We start from the raw sequence: 17436 nt of genomic DNA, 5'->3' as shown, positions 1-17436 counted from the left end.
TTAGAGGGAATATACCTCAACATAATAATGGCCATATATCAAAAACCTACAAGCTAACTAACATCATACTCAACTAGCGAAAAACTAAGAGCTTTTCCTCTAAAACCAGGAACAAAACAAGGATCTCCACTCCTTTATTCAACATAGTACTGGAAGTCTTACTACTCAAGACAAGAAAAAGAAATAAAAGGCATTCACATTAGCAAGGAAGAAGTAAAACTTTCACTACTTGCAGAGGACATGATACTGTATATAGAAAACCCTAAAGACTGGGGCGCCTGGGTGGCTCAGTCGGTTGAGCATCCGACTTCAGCTCAGGTCATGATCTCACAGTCGGTGAGTTCAAGCCCCACGTCAGACTCTGTGCTGACAGCTCAGAGCCTGAAGCCTGCTTCAGATTCTGTGTCTCCCTCTCTCTGACCCTCCCCAACTTGTGCTCTGTCTCAAAAATAAATAAAAACATTTAAAAAAATTAAAAAAAAAAGAAAGAAAACCCTAAAGACTAACAACAAAAAAAAACTGTTAGAACTGATAAGTGAATTCAGTAAAGTTGCAGGATACAAAATTAATACACAGAAATCTGCATTTCTATACAGTATACAGTAATAACGAAGTAGCAGAAAGAAAAATTAACAATTCCATTTACAATCACCAAAAATAATAAAGTACATAAGAATACACCCAACCAAAAGGATGAAAGACCGATACTCTGAAAACTATAAAACCCTGATGAAAGAAAGAAAACACCAACAAATGGGAAAATAGTCCATGCTAATGGATTAGAAGACTATCATTAAAATCTCACTACAAAAAGCAATCTATAGGTTCAACACAATCCCTATAAAATTACTAAAAGCAGTTTTCAAAGAACTAAAACAAATAATCCTAACATTTGTATGGAACCAGAAAAAAGCCTGAATAGCCAAAGCAATCTTGAGAAAGAACAAAGCTGGGGGTATCACTATTCCAGATTTCAAGATATACTATCAAGTCGTAGTAGTCACAACAGCATGGTACTGACACAACAATATACACATAGATCAATGGAACAGAATAGAGAGCCCAGAAATAAACCCACACTTACATGGTCAATTAATCTATGACAAAACAGTCAGGAATATACAATGGAGAGAAGACAACCTCTTCAACAGATTGTACTAGGAAAACTGGACAGCTACTGTAAAAGAATGAAACTGGACCACTTTATTGCAGCATAAAAATAACTCAAAAGTAGACTAAAGACCTAAATGTGCAACCTGAAACCATAAAACTCCTGAAGAAACCACAGACTGTATTTTCTTTGACATCACCACAGAAACATTTTTCTAGATCTGTGTCCTAAGGCAAGGAAAACAAAAGCAAAAATAAATATCGGGACCACACCAAAATAAAAAGCTTTTCCACAGCAAAGGAAACCATCGACAAAACAAAAACGCAACCTACTGAATTGGAAAAGATATTTTCAAAGGATATATCCAATAAAGGGTTAATATCCCTTTGGATAATATCCAAAGTTTGGTTAATATCCAAATTTTATGAAGAACTTCTACAACCCAACAGCAAAAACACTAATACTAATCTGATTTAAAATGGCAAAAGACCTGAAGAGACATTTTTTTCCAAAGAAGACATACAGATGACCAACAGACACATGAGAAGATGCTCATCACTCATCATCAGAGAAATGCAAATCAAAACCACGAGATATCACCTCCCACCTGTCAGAAAGGCTAGAATCAAAAAGACAATAACAAGTGATGATGAGAATGTGAAGGAAAAGGAACCCTCATACACTGGAGGTAGGAATGTAAACTGGTGCAGCTGCTATGGAAAACAATATGGAGGTTCCTCAAAAAATTTAAAAAAGAGATATTATATGATCCAGTAATTCCACTAGTATTTACCCAAAAACACGAATTCAAAAAAAAAAATATGCAGCTCTATGTTTACTGCAGCATCATTTACAATAGCTAACATATGGAAGCAACCAAGCATCCATCAGATAAATGGATACACACACCCACACACCTACACCCACACATACACACGAATATTACTCAGCCATAATAAAGAATGAGACCTTACCATTTGCAACAATACGGATAGAGCTACAGGGTATTATGCTAAGTGAAACAAGTGAGAGAAAGACAAATACCATGATGTCACTTACATGTGGAATCTAAAAAACAAACCAGTGAAACAAAAAAAAACCAAGACTCTTAAATACAGAGAACAAATTGATGGCTACTTGAGGAGAGGTAGGTCGGGGGGGCGGGATGGGCAAAATAGGTGAAGGTGATTAAGTACAAACTTCCAGTTACAAAATAAGTAAGTCACAGAGATGAAAAGTACAACAAAGGGAATATAGTCAATAATGTTGCAAAAATGTTGTTTGATGACAGATGGTGGCTATGCTTAGGGTGAACACTGAGTAATGTACCGAACTGTTGAATCAATATACTGTACACCTGAAATTAAAATATCATTAAGATGATTTTATGTTGTATTTTACCACATTATTTTTAAGTGGTGGAGATGCAAAAGAAATAGTTTCTCAGGCAAACAAAACCTGATGGCATTTTTTGGCAGACCTCCCTTGCAAGAAATGTTAAAAGTTTTCACAGAGAAGGAAAATATAGGTCACAAACTCAGATCTGTAAGAGCATGAGAAAAGGAATAAAGGTAAAATTAAGCCTTTTATTTTCCTTAATGGGAAACTGTTCAAAATAATAATAGCAACAGTGCACTGGGTAGGTACAGCTTATGGATAAGTGAAATGAATGGCAAAAGCAAATGAGTACAATAATCTTATAAGGTGCCTCCACTAGCTCTGAAGCAATATAGCTTTATTTGATTGGACTTTGATTAGTTTCATTTTTTGTCTGTTTATTGATTTAAGAGAGAGGGAAAGAATCTCAAGCAGTCTCCATGCTATAAGCTTGGGGACAGATGCAGGGCTCAAACTCACGAACCACAAGATCATGATCTGAGCCAAAATCAAGAGGTGGATGTTTAACTGACTGAGCCACCCAGGTGCTCCAGACTTAGATTAGTTTTAAATGCATATTGCAATCCCAAAGCATCCACTAAAATAATAATAATCAAATGAAAAATAAATAATAAATTTGGTAAGCCTGTGGTAAATAATAAATTTGGTATAATTAATATATTAGGAGAGGAAAAAAAGGAAATCATAGAAAAGCTTAATGAAAACCAGAAGAGGCAGAAAAAAGAGGGGAAGATTTTAAAAAGCAAAGACATACATACAAGAAATAGAAAAGAGCTACAAATAGATAACCATCAACCCAACTATATCAATAATCACTTTAAATATAAACGGTCTGAATATACCAATGAAAAGACAAAACCCGACACAGTGGATAACAAAAACAAAACCTAACAATAAGATATCTGCAAGAAACCCACTCTAGACATAAAGGCATAAACAAATTAAAAGCAAAGAGATCTAATTAAAATTTGTAGAACATTTATTCCAACAATAGAATATTCTTTTCTTTTTTAATTTTTTTAATGTTTATAAATTTCTGAGACAGAGACAGAGCATGAGCAGGGAGGGGCAGACAGAGGGGGAGACACAGAATCTGAAGCAGGCTCCAAGTTCTGAGCTGTCAGCACAGAGCCCGAAGCGGGGCGCAAACTCACGGGCCATGAGATCATGACCTGAGCCTAAGTCGGATGCTTAACCAACTGAGCCACCCAGGTGCCCCATATTCTTTTCAAGCTCACACAGAACATTCACCACAATAATCCAAACTCTGGTCCATAAAACATATCTTAACAAATTTAAAGGAATAAAAGTCTTACAAAATTTGCTTTCAGACAACAATGGACTTAAACTAGAAATCAGTCACAAAAAAAAAAAAAAAAAAAAGGTAGAAACTCCCAAAATACCTGCAGATTTGGCAAATACTAATTTAAAATAACACAGAAGTCAAAGAAGTCTCAAAAGAAACTGAAAAGTATCTTGAATCAAATAAAAATACAGCTCTCAAAATTTGACATGCAGCAAAAGGAGGGCTCAGAAATTTACACCACTGAATGCATATATTAGAAAAGAAGAAAGATCTAAAATCAATACTCTGGCTTCCACCTTAGGAATCTAGGAAAAGAAGACCAAATGAAATCCTAAGTAAGCAGAAGAAAAGAAGAATTAGAGCAGAAATCAATGAAATTCAATACAGAAAAATCCAGAGAAAAACTAATGAAACCAAAAGATGGTTCTCTGAAAAGATCAACAAAATTGATAACACTCTAGCCAAGTTAACTATGAAAGAAAAGACACAAATTACTAGTATCACAAATGAAAGGAAGGGCCATCATTACTCATTCTATGGACAGTAAAAGGATAATACAGGAATGCAAACCTGCTCACAAAACTTGTAACAATCCCTCAAAAGATATATTCTAGCAAAACTCACACATGATAAAAAAGATACCAAAATAGGCCTGTATCTATTAAAGACATTGATTCAACACTTAATAATCCTTCAAAACTGAAAGCATAACGCGCAGATGGTTTCACTAACTTTCTAAACCAAACATTTAAGGAAAAAATGATACCAAGCCCCAACGAAATCTCCTCTAGCAAACAGAAGCAGAGGGAACACTTCCTAACTCACTTTATGAGTTCAGCATTACCCTAATACCAAAACCAGATAAACACATTACAAGAAAAAAAGCTACAGACCACTATCTCTCATGAACACAGATGCAAAAATCAACAAAGTACCAAATTAAATCCAACAATGTGTAAGAATAATTATATACCAGGGGCGCCTGGGTGGCGCAGTCGGTTAAGCGTCCGACTTCAGCCAGGTCACGATCTCGCGGTCCGTGAGTTCGAGCCCCGCGTCAGACTCTGGGCTGATGGCTCGGAGCCTGGAGCCTGTTTCAGATTCTGTGTCTCCCTCTCTCTCTGCCCCTCCCCCGTTCATGCTCTGTCTCTCTCTGTCCCAAAAATAAATAAACATTGAAAAAAAAATTTAAAAAAATAACAAAAAAAAAAGAATAATTATATACCAAGACCAGGTGGAATTTATTCCAGGTATGAAAGACTCATTCAACATTCAAAAATCAATTAATATAACCCATTACATCAACAGGCTGAAGAAGAGACACCCTATGATCATATCAATAGAGAAAAACCAGTTTACAAAACCCAACACACATTCTTGGAGGAAAAAAACCACATTCAGCAAGCCAGAAATAGAGGTATAGGTATGTATGGTAGGAAAAAAAAAAAAATCAGAATATTGGATGCCTCTGGAGATGGCCAAAAAAACTTTCGAGTGTGATGGATATTTCGTCATCTTGATCATGATGACTATTTCCCAAGTGCATACATGTCAAAGTTTACCAAACTGTAGACTTTAAATATGTGCTTTTATTATGTCAGTTATGTTTCAATAAAGCTGTTAATACATAATTTGTGGTACCATCTAGATTACAGGAATATGGATGTAGACTGCAAAATCTTTTAATTCTGTATTTAACACTTTTCATATTAAACGTTCCCTTTCAGCTCTAACATTCTATAAAAGTTTCTCAGAATGTAAAGATAAAAATAGTATTTAATGAATTATAATTGGTAATTACCACTAGATCTCAACAAACATCTGTTCAGCACTCCCAATATATTTCTTTCATAAAAGAATGACTCCTTCATATCAGGAATTGTGCCCTGAATCTTCATCATCCTACAGAGCAAATAGTATACTGGGGACATGTAGTAAGTGGCCACTGACCATTAAACTGTTATAAAGAGAAAACTGGGAAAGTAACATTTCAAAAATAAAATATCCAAGTTAGTTTTAAAAAAAAAAAGAAATCAGTTTCTAACGTTACATAACATTATCAGGCATAACAACCACCACCAAAAAAAAAAAAAAAAAAAAAAAAAAAAAAAAAAAAAAAAAAAAAAAAAAAAAAAAAAAACCTGCAAAATTTGAGTACTATTTTAGAGAAAACAAGAAAGAGTTCTATCACAAGCCATCTTTATTACTGCTTCTGCCTCTTGAGTTTCTAATACATTTGCCCTCAAAGTGCTTTTTTTTTTTTTTTAACGTTAATTTATTTTTGAGACAGAGAGCGACACAGCATGAACGGGGGAGGGTCAGAGAGAGAGGGAGACACAGAATCTGAAACAGGCTCCAGGCTCTGAGCGGTCAGCACAGAGCCCGACGCGGGGCTCGAACTCATGGACTGCGAGATCATGACCCCAGCCAAAGTGGGACGTTTAACCGACTGAGCCACACAGGCGCCCTAAAGTGCTCTTAAAATGCACCTAGTTGTACATGACAATCCCATGACGTTTAAAAAAAAACAAAACAAAACAAAAAAGAAAAAGATTTCGGTGTCCTACTCCAGATAAAAGAATTATTAAGTCTGGAAAGCAGTTCAGAAATCTGTAGGTCTAAGGAACACATATGGCTGATTCTGATGCAGCCTAGCTCTTGAAGGAAACACGAAATGCCAGCTTAGAAAAGGTGGGAGATGGGGCGCCTGGGTGGCTCAGTCGGTTAAGCGGCCGACTTCGGCTCAGGTCATGATCTCGCGGTCCGTGAGTTCGAGCCCCGCGTCGGGCTCTGTGCTGACAGCTCAGAGCCTGGAGCCTGTTTCAGATTCTGTGTCTCCCTCTCGCTGACCCTCCCCTGTTCATGCTCTGTCTCTCTCTGTCTCAAAAATAAATAAAACGTTAAAAAAATTTTTTTTGAAAAAAAAGAAAAGGTGGGAGATTGGGGTGCCTGGGTGGCTCAGTTGGTTGAGCATCCGACTTCGGCTCAGGTCATCATCTCACCGGCTCGTGAGTTCGAGCCCCGAGTCGGGCTCTGTGCTGACGGCTCAGAGCCTGGACCCTGCTTCCAATTCTGTGTCTCCCTCTCTCTCTGCCCCTAACCCACTAGCATTCTGTCTCTGTCTCTCTCAAAAATAAATAACCATTTTAAAAAATGTTTTTTAAAAAGAGAAAAAAAAAGAAATGGTGGGAGATTAACGTCAGATCGATCAATGAAGTACTACCACCTACCTAAGTAAATGACATACAAAACGGTGGAGGATTAATAGCGGCGCATAAAAAGTACTTTATCAACATCAAAATTCATCAGGAGGGTGAGATAAAGCTCAATTCCTCTTTCTCCTTCATAAAACAGATGCTTCCAGCACTCAGTCTGCTTCCTGTAGGGCCCAGTATAGTAGCACTATTCTGCTACATTATAATTAAATACGTTTTTGGAAACTCTTCATTCATGTATAACCAAATTTCTAAGGAAAAATGGATTCTCATTTCCAAAAAAAATTACCTCAGAAACATTTTCAAAGCACTACCCATTATTAGGTTTGAAATCATCCATCTAATTCCTGAACACTAACACTATTAATATGCTAAGAGTGCAATTAGCTGGATTATTACACACACCCAGCAAAAGCATACATTTAAAACCAAACGTCCTTCTGACATTAGACCATAAAATATTAACTCCATAACCTTAACAATTTTCCTATGCATCTAGTTTCTATTATTGAAATTTTCAAATAACTTTTTAAAAGTTTATTAAAATTACTGCTTTTTAAATTCTCAAAGGAGGGAGGAGCGCCTGGGTGGCTCAGTCAGGCTCTGCGGTGACAGCTCAGAGCCTGCTTCAGATTCTGTGTCTCCATCTCTCTGCTCCTCTCCCTCTCATGCTCTCTCTCAAAAATAAACATTACAAACAATTTAAATAAATAAACAATCAATCCTTGGAGAATTTAACAAAAAGCTCTTAAAGTTTCACTAGGGCACCTGGGTAGCTCAGACAGTTGAGCACCGGACTCTTGATGTGAGGTCCGGTCATGAACCTGGAACCATGCCCTGCATCACCCTCTGAACTGTGCATGAAGCCTGCTTAAGATTCTGATTCTGTCTACCAAGGCGCCTTGGCATTTCAGTAGGTTAAGCAACCAACTTGGTCTCAAGGCATGATCTCAGTTTGTGGGTTTGAGCCCTACATGATCAGATCCTGTATCTCCCTCTCTCTGCCCCTTCCCTGCTCATACTCTATCTCTCAAAAAATAAACATTAAAAAAAGGATTCTGCCTCTCTCCCCATTTGCATGAGTTCCCTGAAAAATAAAATAAAGCTCTGCTTATCAAAATATAACCAACTTCTATATATAAAACACTGATATGTTGTTTTAAAATTTTTGTTAACACCAAAGTTAGAAGAATCACACTACCTGATTTCATGACTATTAGCTAGAGTTATCAAGACAAGAGTGGTATTGGTCAAAGGATGGACACACATATTATTCAAACAGATGACAATGCAAAAATAAACCCACGCAATATAAAGTCTAATTTTTTTTTTTTACAAAAGTGCAAAAATAATTCTATGAAGAAAGGATTTTTTTCAGCAGATGGTACAATTGAACATTTGCATCCACATGCCAACAAATGAATGTCAACCTTCAACCTTGACAACTTTTACAAAAATGGATCCGAAATCTAAACATAAAATATAAAATTATAAATCTTGTATAAGAAAACATAGGAGAAAATCTTTGTGATTTCAGGGAAGGCTAAGATTTCATAGATACATCAAAAGCATGACTCATGAAAAGTTTTTGAAGTGGACTTGATAAAATTTTAAAACTTTTGCTTTGCAAAAGACAGACTTGGAAGAGACTGGGAGAATACATTTTCAGATTTTCTTTCTGACAAAAGATTCATATATGTAACATGTAAAGAACTCTCAACAGTTAACAATAAGAAAATACTTTGAAAAAGAGTTCAACAGTACTATAAAAAGTCTGAGTTACCATATGACTCAGCAATTCCAGTCCTAGGCATATACTTGAGAAAATTTAGAACATATGCCCACAAAAAAACTTGCACATGAAGGTTCACAGCATTACTCATAAAAACCAAAAAGAATAATTTATATGTCTATCAACTGATCAATGAATAAACAAAATGTGATATACCCATATAATGGAATATTATTCAGTCATAAAAAGAAATAAAATGATACATCCTACAAGATGACGCTTGAAAATATAAAGTTATGTGAAAAAGGCCAGAAACAAAAAGCCATGTATGTTGCAGGATTACATGTAAGTGAAATGTCCAGAATTGGTGACTCCATAGAAAACATAAAGGAAATCAGAAGTTGCTGGAGTTGAGGTCGGGAAGTTCAGGACAGAATTTGAGAGTGATTGCTAATGGGCATGAGGCTTATTTTGGGGGTGTTGAAAAAGTTCTGGAATTAGTATCGACAGTGGCACAATTTTGTGGCTATACTAAAAAACACTTAATTGTACATCTTAAAAGGGTAAATTTAAGATGAAAAGTAAAGCATAGGAAATGCAGTTAATAATACTGTAATAATGGAAGCACCTGGCTAGCTCATTCGGTAGAGCATGTGACTCTTCATCTGAGGGTCATGAGTTCCAGCCCCATGTTGGGCATGGAGCCTACTTAAAAAAATAAAAATAAAAAATAAAACCAAATAATACTTTAATAATATGGAAAGGTGACAGATGGTAACACTTATCATGGTGAGCATTACATAACCTTTAGAATTGTTGAATCACTGTTGTACACCTAAAACCAATTTAACATTGTGTGTCAGCTACATTAACAACATTTTTTAAATGGCATTTTAAAATACCATTTTTAAAATGCCACTTTAATGGGTACAGTGAATCTCAATAAAAAAAAGAAAAAAAGCCAATTGAAAAGGAGCCAAAGATTTGAACACTTCACCAATGAAACTACACAGACAGCAAAGAACATGAGAAGATGCTCAACAACTTTAATCACTAGATATGCAAATTAAAACCACCATACTTCAGCACTATATACCTAGTAAAATGGCTAAAAAAAAAAAAAAAAGTTTCTGAAATGTCAACGCTAAGTGCTAGTGAGGGTGTAAAGTAACTAAGCGTTGAGCAGTCAGTGCTACACTACACTGCTGGTGAGATTGCAAAATGGCACAGGCACTTTGAAAAGCAGCTTAGTTTCACGTAAATTAAATATTAACTTACCATAAGGCCTCACAACAATTGCGCTCTTCGGTAGTAACCCAAGGGAAATAAAAATTTATGTTCACACAAAAACCCGTACACGCATGTTTATTAGCAGCTCTATTCCTAATGACTAGAAAGGGAAACCAGCAAACATAAACATTTGCAACACATTCCTACAATCAACTACTGCTCAAAAATACAGGAATGAAATACTGGTGCATGCAACACACGGATGGCCCTCTCAAATTCATTTTGTGTAAAAAGTGGAAGGAGTGAAATTCAGTAAAAACGGAAGACCCCAAAAGCTATTTACCACATAATTCCATTTCTATGGCACTCAGGCAAAGACAAAACTGTAGGGATGGAAACAGATCAGTGGCTGCCAGGAGAAATGGAGGCTGGGAAGGGTGGACTAAAAAGGGGCAGCAGGGGGAACTTCGGTGTCCTGATGGAACTTTTTGGTATCACGATTGTGGCAGTGGATACATTCCTTAACACTGCGTCTGTCAAGGAAGGCAGAACTTTAACATCGCGAGTCAATTTTACCGCACCTAAATTTTAAACAAATTCATCCATAAATCACACTCGACACACACCTCCACAAACCTCTACGGGAACCCTCCACTACGATTCAAAACACACCACAAAATGTTTGCAAGGCTTCCCTTCTGAAGTGGGTGAAGGCAGATCGTATGATTTCTACTCGGCAAATGAGAAGAACAAAATCAACAGTCTTCACGTCTCCGATACTACCCGCAGATGCCGAGCTAGCGCTCACGTCCCTTCTCCGCGGAGGCTGGCTCTACCCGTGGTACCAGATACCAACAGCGCTAACAAGGTTCTCGCCACCAAAATAATTACCTACTCACACTCTTTCATAAAGGAGAAAACTCAAGATAAACGAGTCTTAGAAGGAGGCTGAAAGTGTGTGCATATTAACGATTAAACTAAAAAAAAAAAAAAAAAAAAACCAGCCCTAACTTTGGCCCAAGAGATTCACTTGCTACGGAAAAGCAATCTAACTTACAACGGATGTTTAAAAAGGGGATAATACAAAAACAGATGGCAGCAGTAAAAATGAGGCTCCAAATAAGGCAGCGCACCAGAGTAAGTGGATACAAAGTAAGGCTTCTGTCCTCCTCCTAACTCCCGGGTCAGGCTGTGAACTGGAAACACCTGACCAACCATTTGAGTTAATCGTGCCCAGGAGTTTCGCTTTCTGTTACCGGCAGGAGCCAAGCCAGCAACCGGGAATGCAGGTGGGGTGGCCAGGAACCGGGGCCGAGAAGACACCGCGGGTTAGCCACACGCCCGAGCTAGTGAAGGAAGAGGGCGTCTTCGGTCGCAGCGCCTTGCTTGCACGTGCGAGACAACGTGCGACACTCCGTGCGCTCTCCCGAGCCTTCGCCATAACCCGCGGGGGTACAAAATGACAGGGATGGGAACAAGCCCCCCGGGCGTCTTGTGACCCCCCCCCACACCCCCACGACCCGCGCAGCTGAAGCTCGACGGCGCGGGGCGACGGGCAGAAAAGGGCGCCTTGGGAGCAATCGGTCTCCCGCACCCTCGGAATCCACCGCGGGCCCCCTCAACCGCCCGGCTCGGAAAAGGGGGACGTTACAGCCCGCACCCCGACCCCAACCCCCTCCTGCCAGAATACAAACAACTTGCGGGCAGAGGCCCTGGAACCGCCGCCTGGCTTTACGTAATTTAACCCCGAGGAGGGCGGCGGCAGGTGGTGGTGCCGAGCGAGCGAGGGGCCCGAGGCTCCGAAAACCAAAGGCCGGGAGGAAAACGAGATTGAGGGGGCGGCGGCGGTCTCGTTACCTCCCCAGATGCCCAGAGTGAGCTGGGACGTGTCCAGGTTCACCACATAGTCCCCCAAGAACCGGTTCAACACATCCACGACCACCGACTCGAACACCATTTTCCTCAGCCGCGGTGGACACGGCAGCCGCCCACCGCACTCCTTCGTCCAGCGCCTGGCCGCCCGAGACCGCTCGGTTCACCGGCTCCCGGGCGGCTCCCACTAGAGCTGCCCCACTGCCGGACGCACAGCCCCGCCGCGAGCCCTGCGAGGGGCGGAGGCGGCTGCTCGTTCCGCGCGTGCGCAGAGCGGCCTCCAGGGCGGGGGCGGAGCGCGGCGCCGACCCGGGCACGCCTGCTAGAGAAGAGCAAGGGCGGCTGCGCGACCGCTTCTCTGACGCCTGCCGTTTCCTTGCAGAACCCGCCTCCTTTTACACGTTGGCCCCGCCTCTTCCCCGTCGCCTGGCAACAGGATGAGCGGAGGCAGCTGCCAGTTTGTTCCCGACCCCGCCCTCGCCGGTCGACCCCGGGGCCGGCCCAGCGGCGGGGGGCGGGGTGGGGCGCGGCGGTTACACCTAGCAGGGAACGCCCCTCTCCCTACAGTGGAGACGACCCCACTCGCGGACCGGTAGGACCTGCACCTAACCAAGGTGTGGGCAGATTCCAGCACTCTCGCGGTCAGGCTGGAGGCGTCGTAAGGGAAGGTCCCAAGGAGCTCTCCCACATTATTACAGGTTCCTGCGTCCGGCCAGCCTGTGTCTGGACGCGTGTAACTGCCCCGCCCCCTGCTCGGAGGGCAAGGCCACGACGCTCTTAGGGTGACTTAACATCCCTTGCTGCAAATAGTGCCAGAAAGTAGAAGGGCAGTGAAGAGTAAACTCGGTGCTGGAATGCCACGCCCCCCCTTCCCTGCATCTGACTTGGCACTCTTTTTTTTGGTCAAGTTATTTACAGGGAGCCTCCTTTCATCACCTAGAGTCCTTTGGGATTCAGAGTCAACCAGTTCAGAAACTGCGGAGAGCCCTCTAAGAAATACTGTGAGACCTAGACTCACCCCTTGAGCCTTACCGAATGACCCTAACTAAATAAAAAATGAGGACTCTTCTTTCATCCCCATCCCACCCCCATTTGGTCTTTTATAAGAAATACAGTCAAATGCCTGAAGTCACAGAGACGCCGGATGTGAAGTTTGGAGAACTATAATCACCACCCTCCTAAGGGGTTAAGATGTAGGAGTGAACTTGGAACTTTTTCTCTTTGCATCCTGAACATGAAAGGGAAACCTCGCTAAAGTGGTCTAGCAACGCTAAGAGAGGCTAGGGAGCCTTAGCACTCAATGTCAATTACAGGAAGAATTCTCAATTATAAGCCTAACAGAAGAATCTCAACAGGAAAGAATCATCAATTACAGGCCCCCAACCAGGGAAGAGGGACGTTGCATCTCCTGCAAGAAATCAACTACCCCTCAGCTGATAAGGGGTATTTTATCATCACCCAGAACTCTTCTTGTTCAAACCGGAAGTCATAAGATAATGCCCCCTGGCTTTTGTTTGTGGTCTTGCCTAGGGTTTTGGTTTTGCGGTAGCTTGCTTGTCGCATTTGCAATCCTCTACTGTTCCCAAATAAACCCATCTTTTGCTGGTAAAATAACTAGCAATTTTTAAGGGTAACAGTTTCACAAATAAATAATGCCTCTGACGACTTTCACTTAATTCCTGTACCATTTTAGTAACTTTTTGTACATAGTCACCCAATTTTTTTTAAGGTTAAGGTTTGCCTTTGCAAGTAGAATGCCTGGCAAAAAAAAAAAAAAAAAAAAAAAAAAAAAAAAAAAAAAAAAAAAACCTGTAAAATCTTATTTTACATGAGTTCATAAATTATTTTCAGATAATTTCATATTTGAAGGGTCTTTATTATATAGTCACCAATTGAATCTCTTAATCTTAACAATAATGAAGCAAAGATATTAGGGATTGATCCAAGGTGATGTAACTAATGTTCTGCAGGAACAGAGCTGGAACCTGGCATTTGTGACTGACTCTGCTCTGCCACCCCACCTGATCCCCTTGCATTTGACTAACAACATTGGAAATATACCTCAGAATACTTGTATAAGTAAACTTGTAAGGAAGGAAACTGATAAGAGGCCTAAATGCCCAGAAAAGGGAAAAGCCATAATGAGGTATTTTGCTACTGTAGCATTATTTAGAGGAAGCCAGATAGACAGTAGCTACAAATTCTGCTATTAAATCTAGCACCATAAATTTAAAGCACAGGAACTCCAGACTCTGTCCAAAAATACATCTTAAATAGCTTGCAAACACTTCATGCTATAATCCAGGAAACACTTCTATAATCCAGGAAAAGCCTGTGGAATTGGATGAAGGGGGAGTGTGCTGCTGAAAATTTGGAACTATAAGCATTTCATTGCCAAAGAGAGCAATGAAAGAAATTCTGCCCAGAAAGTGTTAGAAACATGTAAGAAGATGCATAGTGTAACTCAAGTCTTATCTAGTGTTAGGTGCTGTATCATGAACATGCATTTCCTAATTACTAAAAGGTACATTTTGCAGTCAGTCCTCTTGTTCCTTAATCCATTTGAGGAAGCTTATAAGCAAAAATACAGTAATGTCATCATGTAAAAGATAAGTACACTCACTAAATCATTAAACCAAATATCTGCTGGACCTTGAAAAATAAGTCCAACGACTACCAAAAAAAAAAAAAATGTTCCAAGTTTCAAATTTGGAAATAGTGTAAAGTGTTTTTCTTCTCCAGATCATAATTAAAATGCTATACTTCATTGTTTGATCATATTTAAAAAAAATTTTTTGAGTGAACCCTAACTGCAATATCATCCAACTTTACAATAAATCCCTAACTTTGCAAGTAGGATTTGCTCTTTTATGCTTAGTTTACATGCCACAGCTTTCCATCTTTGAAGTTTGGCATGCTGGTAGTTATCTTGGACATTTTTTCCTTGTCATTAATTCCTCTGTCCACAAGTAAATATCATTTGTGTACTGTTTGTCCTGACCTCATTCCCCAAGCAAGGTTAGCATTGCGGTAGCATGCTAGATGGCCAGATAACAAAGCCATTGAAGCAGACTACATTCCCAAACACATTCTATTCCTGGAAGAACAGTTCTACAAGATGGTCATTTCACAGGAAAGCTTTTACGGAGTTAGCCTCAAAAAGCCCTGAGCTCCCACCTCAGATAATTGTTTAAAAATTATAAACAATTTTGGGTGCCTAGGTGGCTCAGTCAAGCTGTGCTGACAGCTCAGAGCCTGGAGCCTGCTTCGGATTCTGTGTCTCCCTCTCTCTCTCTGCCTCTCCTCTGCTCATTCTCTGTCTTTCAAATATGAATAAATTTTTTTAAAAAAAAAATTTAAAAAATTACAATTAAAAATTATTTCAGCTTATGTCTTCCAAAGCCTTAAAAAAAAAAAAAAAAAGAAAACAGAAATTTGTTGGAAAGGAGATATAAGTAAAAGGTTGAGAAATTTACAAGAGCCTTACTCAGGCAGTGTAGCTAAAAATGTAAATCAATACAATCTTTCTAAAAGGCAGTTTATAGGGACACCTGGGTGGCTCAGTCGGTTAAGCATCCGACTTCAGCTCAGGTCACGATCTTGCGGTCCGTGGGTTCGAGCCCCGCGTCGGCTCTGGGCTGATGACTCAGAGCCTGGAGCCTGCTTCCGATTCTGTGTCTCCCTCTCTCTCTGCCCCTCCCCCGTTCATGCTCTGTCTCTCTCTGTCTCAAAAATAAATAAACGTTAAAAAAAATTAAAAGGCAGTTTATAAACATCTACAAACTGATATATACATATTTTTGCTACATATGTATATTCATATGTACATATTCACATATGTAAATACATATATATGACTTTTGACTCAACAGTCCCGCTTCTAGCGATTTACTCTAAGAAAACATAAAAATTTAAAAAGCTGTCCCCACAAGAACATTCATTAAAGCATTATTTATAATAGCCAAAAGTTAGAAGAAGCTAAATATCAATAAGGAAGCTGGTTAAATGCACATGCACACGTGTACACACACACATACACACACACACACACACACAGACACATGTGCACACACACACACAATGGGTTACTATGCAGGCTTTAAAAATGATAATGCACATCTGTGGAACTCAATAATATATGCTTGTAAGAAACAAGATACAGAGTAGCATCATACCAATAATATAAATTATAATCATATTTTAAGTGTGCAGAGAATATATGTATATAAATACACACATACATACACACACACACACACAGAAAGAAATGTATAAGTATGCCCACCGACTGTTAACAGTGATTATCTTTAGATGGTGAGACTTTGGTCGTGTGTATTGTCTCTGTTCTTTCAAGGTCTTTTTTTCCAGGGAGCATGGATTTTTTTTTCCCCAAAACAAAAAAAAGCTATTAATATTGTAAGATTACTACAAATGAAGTATAATAAGACTTTTCTTACCATGCTAATTGAAATGTTTTCAGTCTAAAGCAAATCAGCTTTGGAGATTGTGAAGCATGGAAACTGAATTTCATTACATTCAACTGTATGTCATACACTTGGAACATTAAAAAAGAAGATGTAAACTTAATTTGATCCTCTAAACTGGTGGAGAGAGATGTATCAGAAATGGTATTATATTGTCTATTCTTTTATAATTCTTTGGGAAAATTGCTCTCCCAAAATTAGAGCCAACTGAAGTTTGTGAGCAAGTTCTCAACCCTGGTGGCAAATTGATATAAAGATTCATGTAAACTTTCAAAAGGCTGCCAAAACACATGAATCGACATAAATATGGCAAATAAGCTCATTAAAATATGTTCAATATTATCAGCTATTGGGGCAATGAAAATGAAAAACATAAATGATATATATTACTATACATCAACCAGAATGGTAAAAAAAAAAAAAAATGCAACACCAAATGCTGGTGAGGATGTGGAAAAAAAATGGATATATGTGCATTAGTTATGGGAATGTGAAATGGTATAGCTGTGCTCTGGACAATTTCTAAAACAAAACTAAACTAAATACGCACCTACCGCATGAACCAGCAATTGTATTTCCAGACATTTATCCTAGATTTTTGCTCACACAAAATCTTGTACAAGAATGTTCATAGCACTTTAATTCATAATAGGCAAAAATCAGAAATGACTCAAAAGCCTTTCAACAAATGAATGGAAACAGACTGTATGCAGTATATCCGCACTGTGGAATACCACTCAGCAACAAAAAGGAATGCACTACCGATGCTATAAACAATCTGGATAAATCTCAGGGCATTATGCTGATTCCATTTACAAAATATTCTTGAAAGGACAAAATTATGGAGATAGAAAGCAGATTAGCAGTTGCCAAAGGTTAGTATGGGATGGAGGGACAGGTGTGGCTACAAATGGTTTCCAGGGAGGAGCCCTGTGTTTACGGAGCACTTATGTATCTTGATTGTGTCAGTGGTCAAATAAAATTGCATAAAACTACATACACACACACACACACACACACACACACAAACACACACACAAATTAGAGCATAGAGCACAGGTGAAATGTGAATAAGCTCTCTGGACCTC

The 17436-nt window shown here is 39.3% G+C and overlaps 1 protein-coding gene across 1 annotated transcript in view; it reads right to left on the bottom strand.

The window, feature by feature from the left end:
- The window catches only part of VPS13A (vacuolar protein sorting 13 homolog A), a 255636-nt gene extending 243570 nt beyond the window's left edge, over positions 1-12066 (bottom strand). The window contains 1 exon segment of the mRNA XM_030292769.1: positions 11850-12066. Coding sequence (XP_030148629.1) covers positions 11850-11949 — 100 coding nt within the window. The 5' untranslated portion in view covers positions 11950-12066.
- Positions 12067-17436: the final 5370 nt, after the last annotated feature.

This window comes from Lynx canadensis, chromosome D4 (assembly GCF_007474595.2).
Source record: "Lynx canadensis isolate LIC74 chromosome D4, mLynCan4.pri.v2, whole genome shotgun sequence".
Classification (NCBI taxonomy): Eukaryota; Metazoa; Chordata; class Mammalia; order Carnivora; family Felidae; genus Lynx; species Lynx canadensis.
The sequence above is the reverse complement of the archived record's forward strand: the minus strand, read 5'-3'. Positions and strand labels throughout refer to the sequence as shown.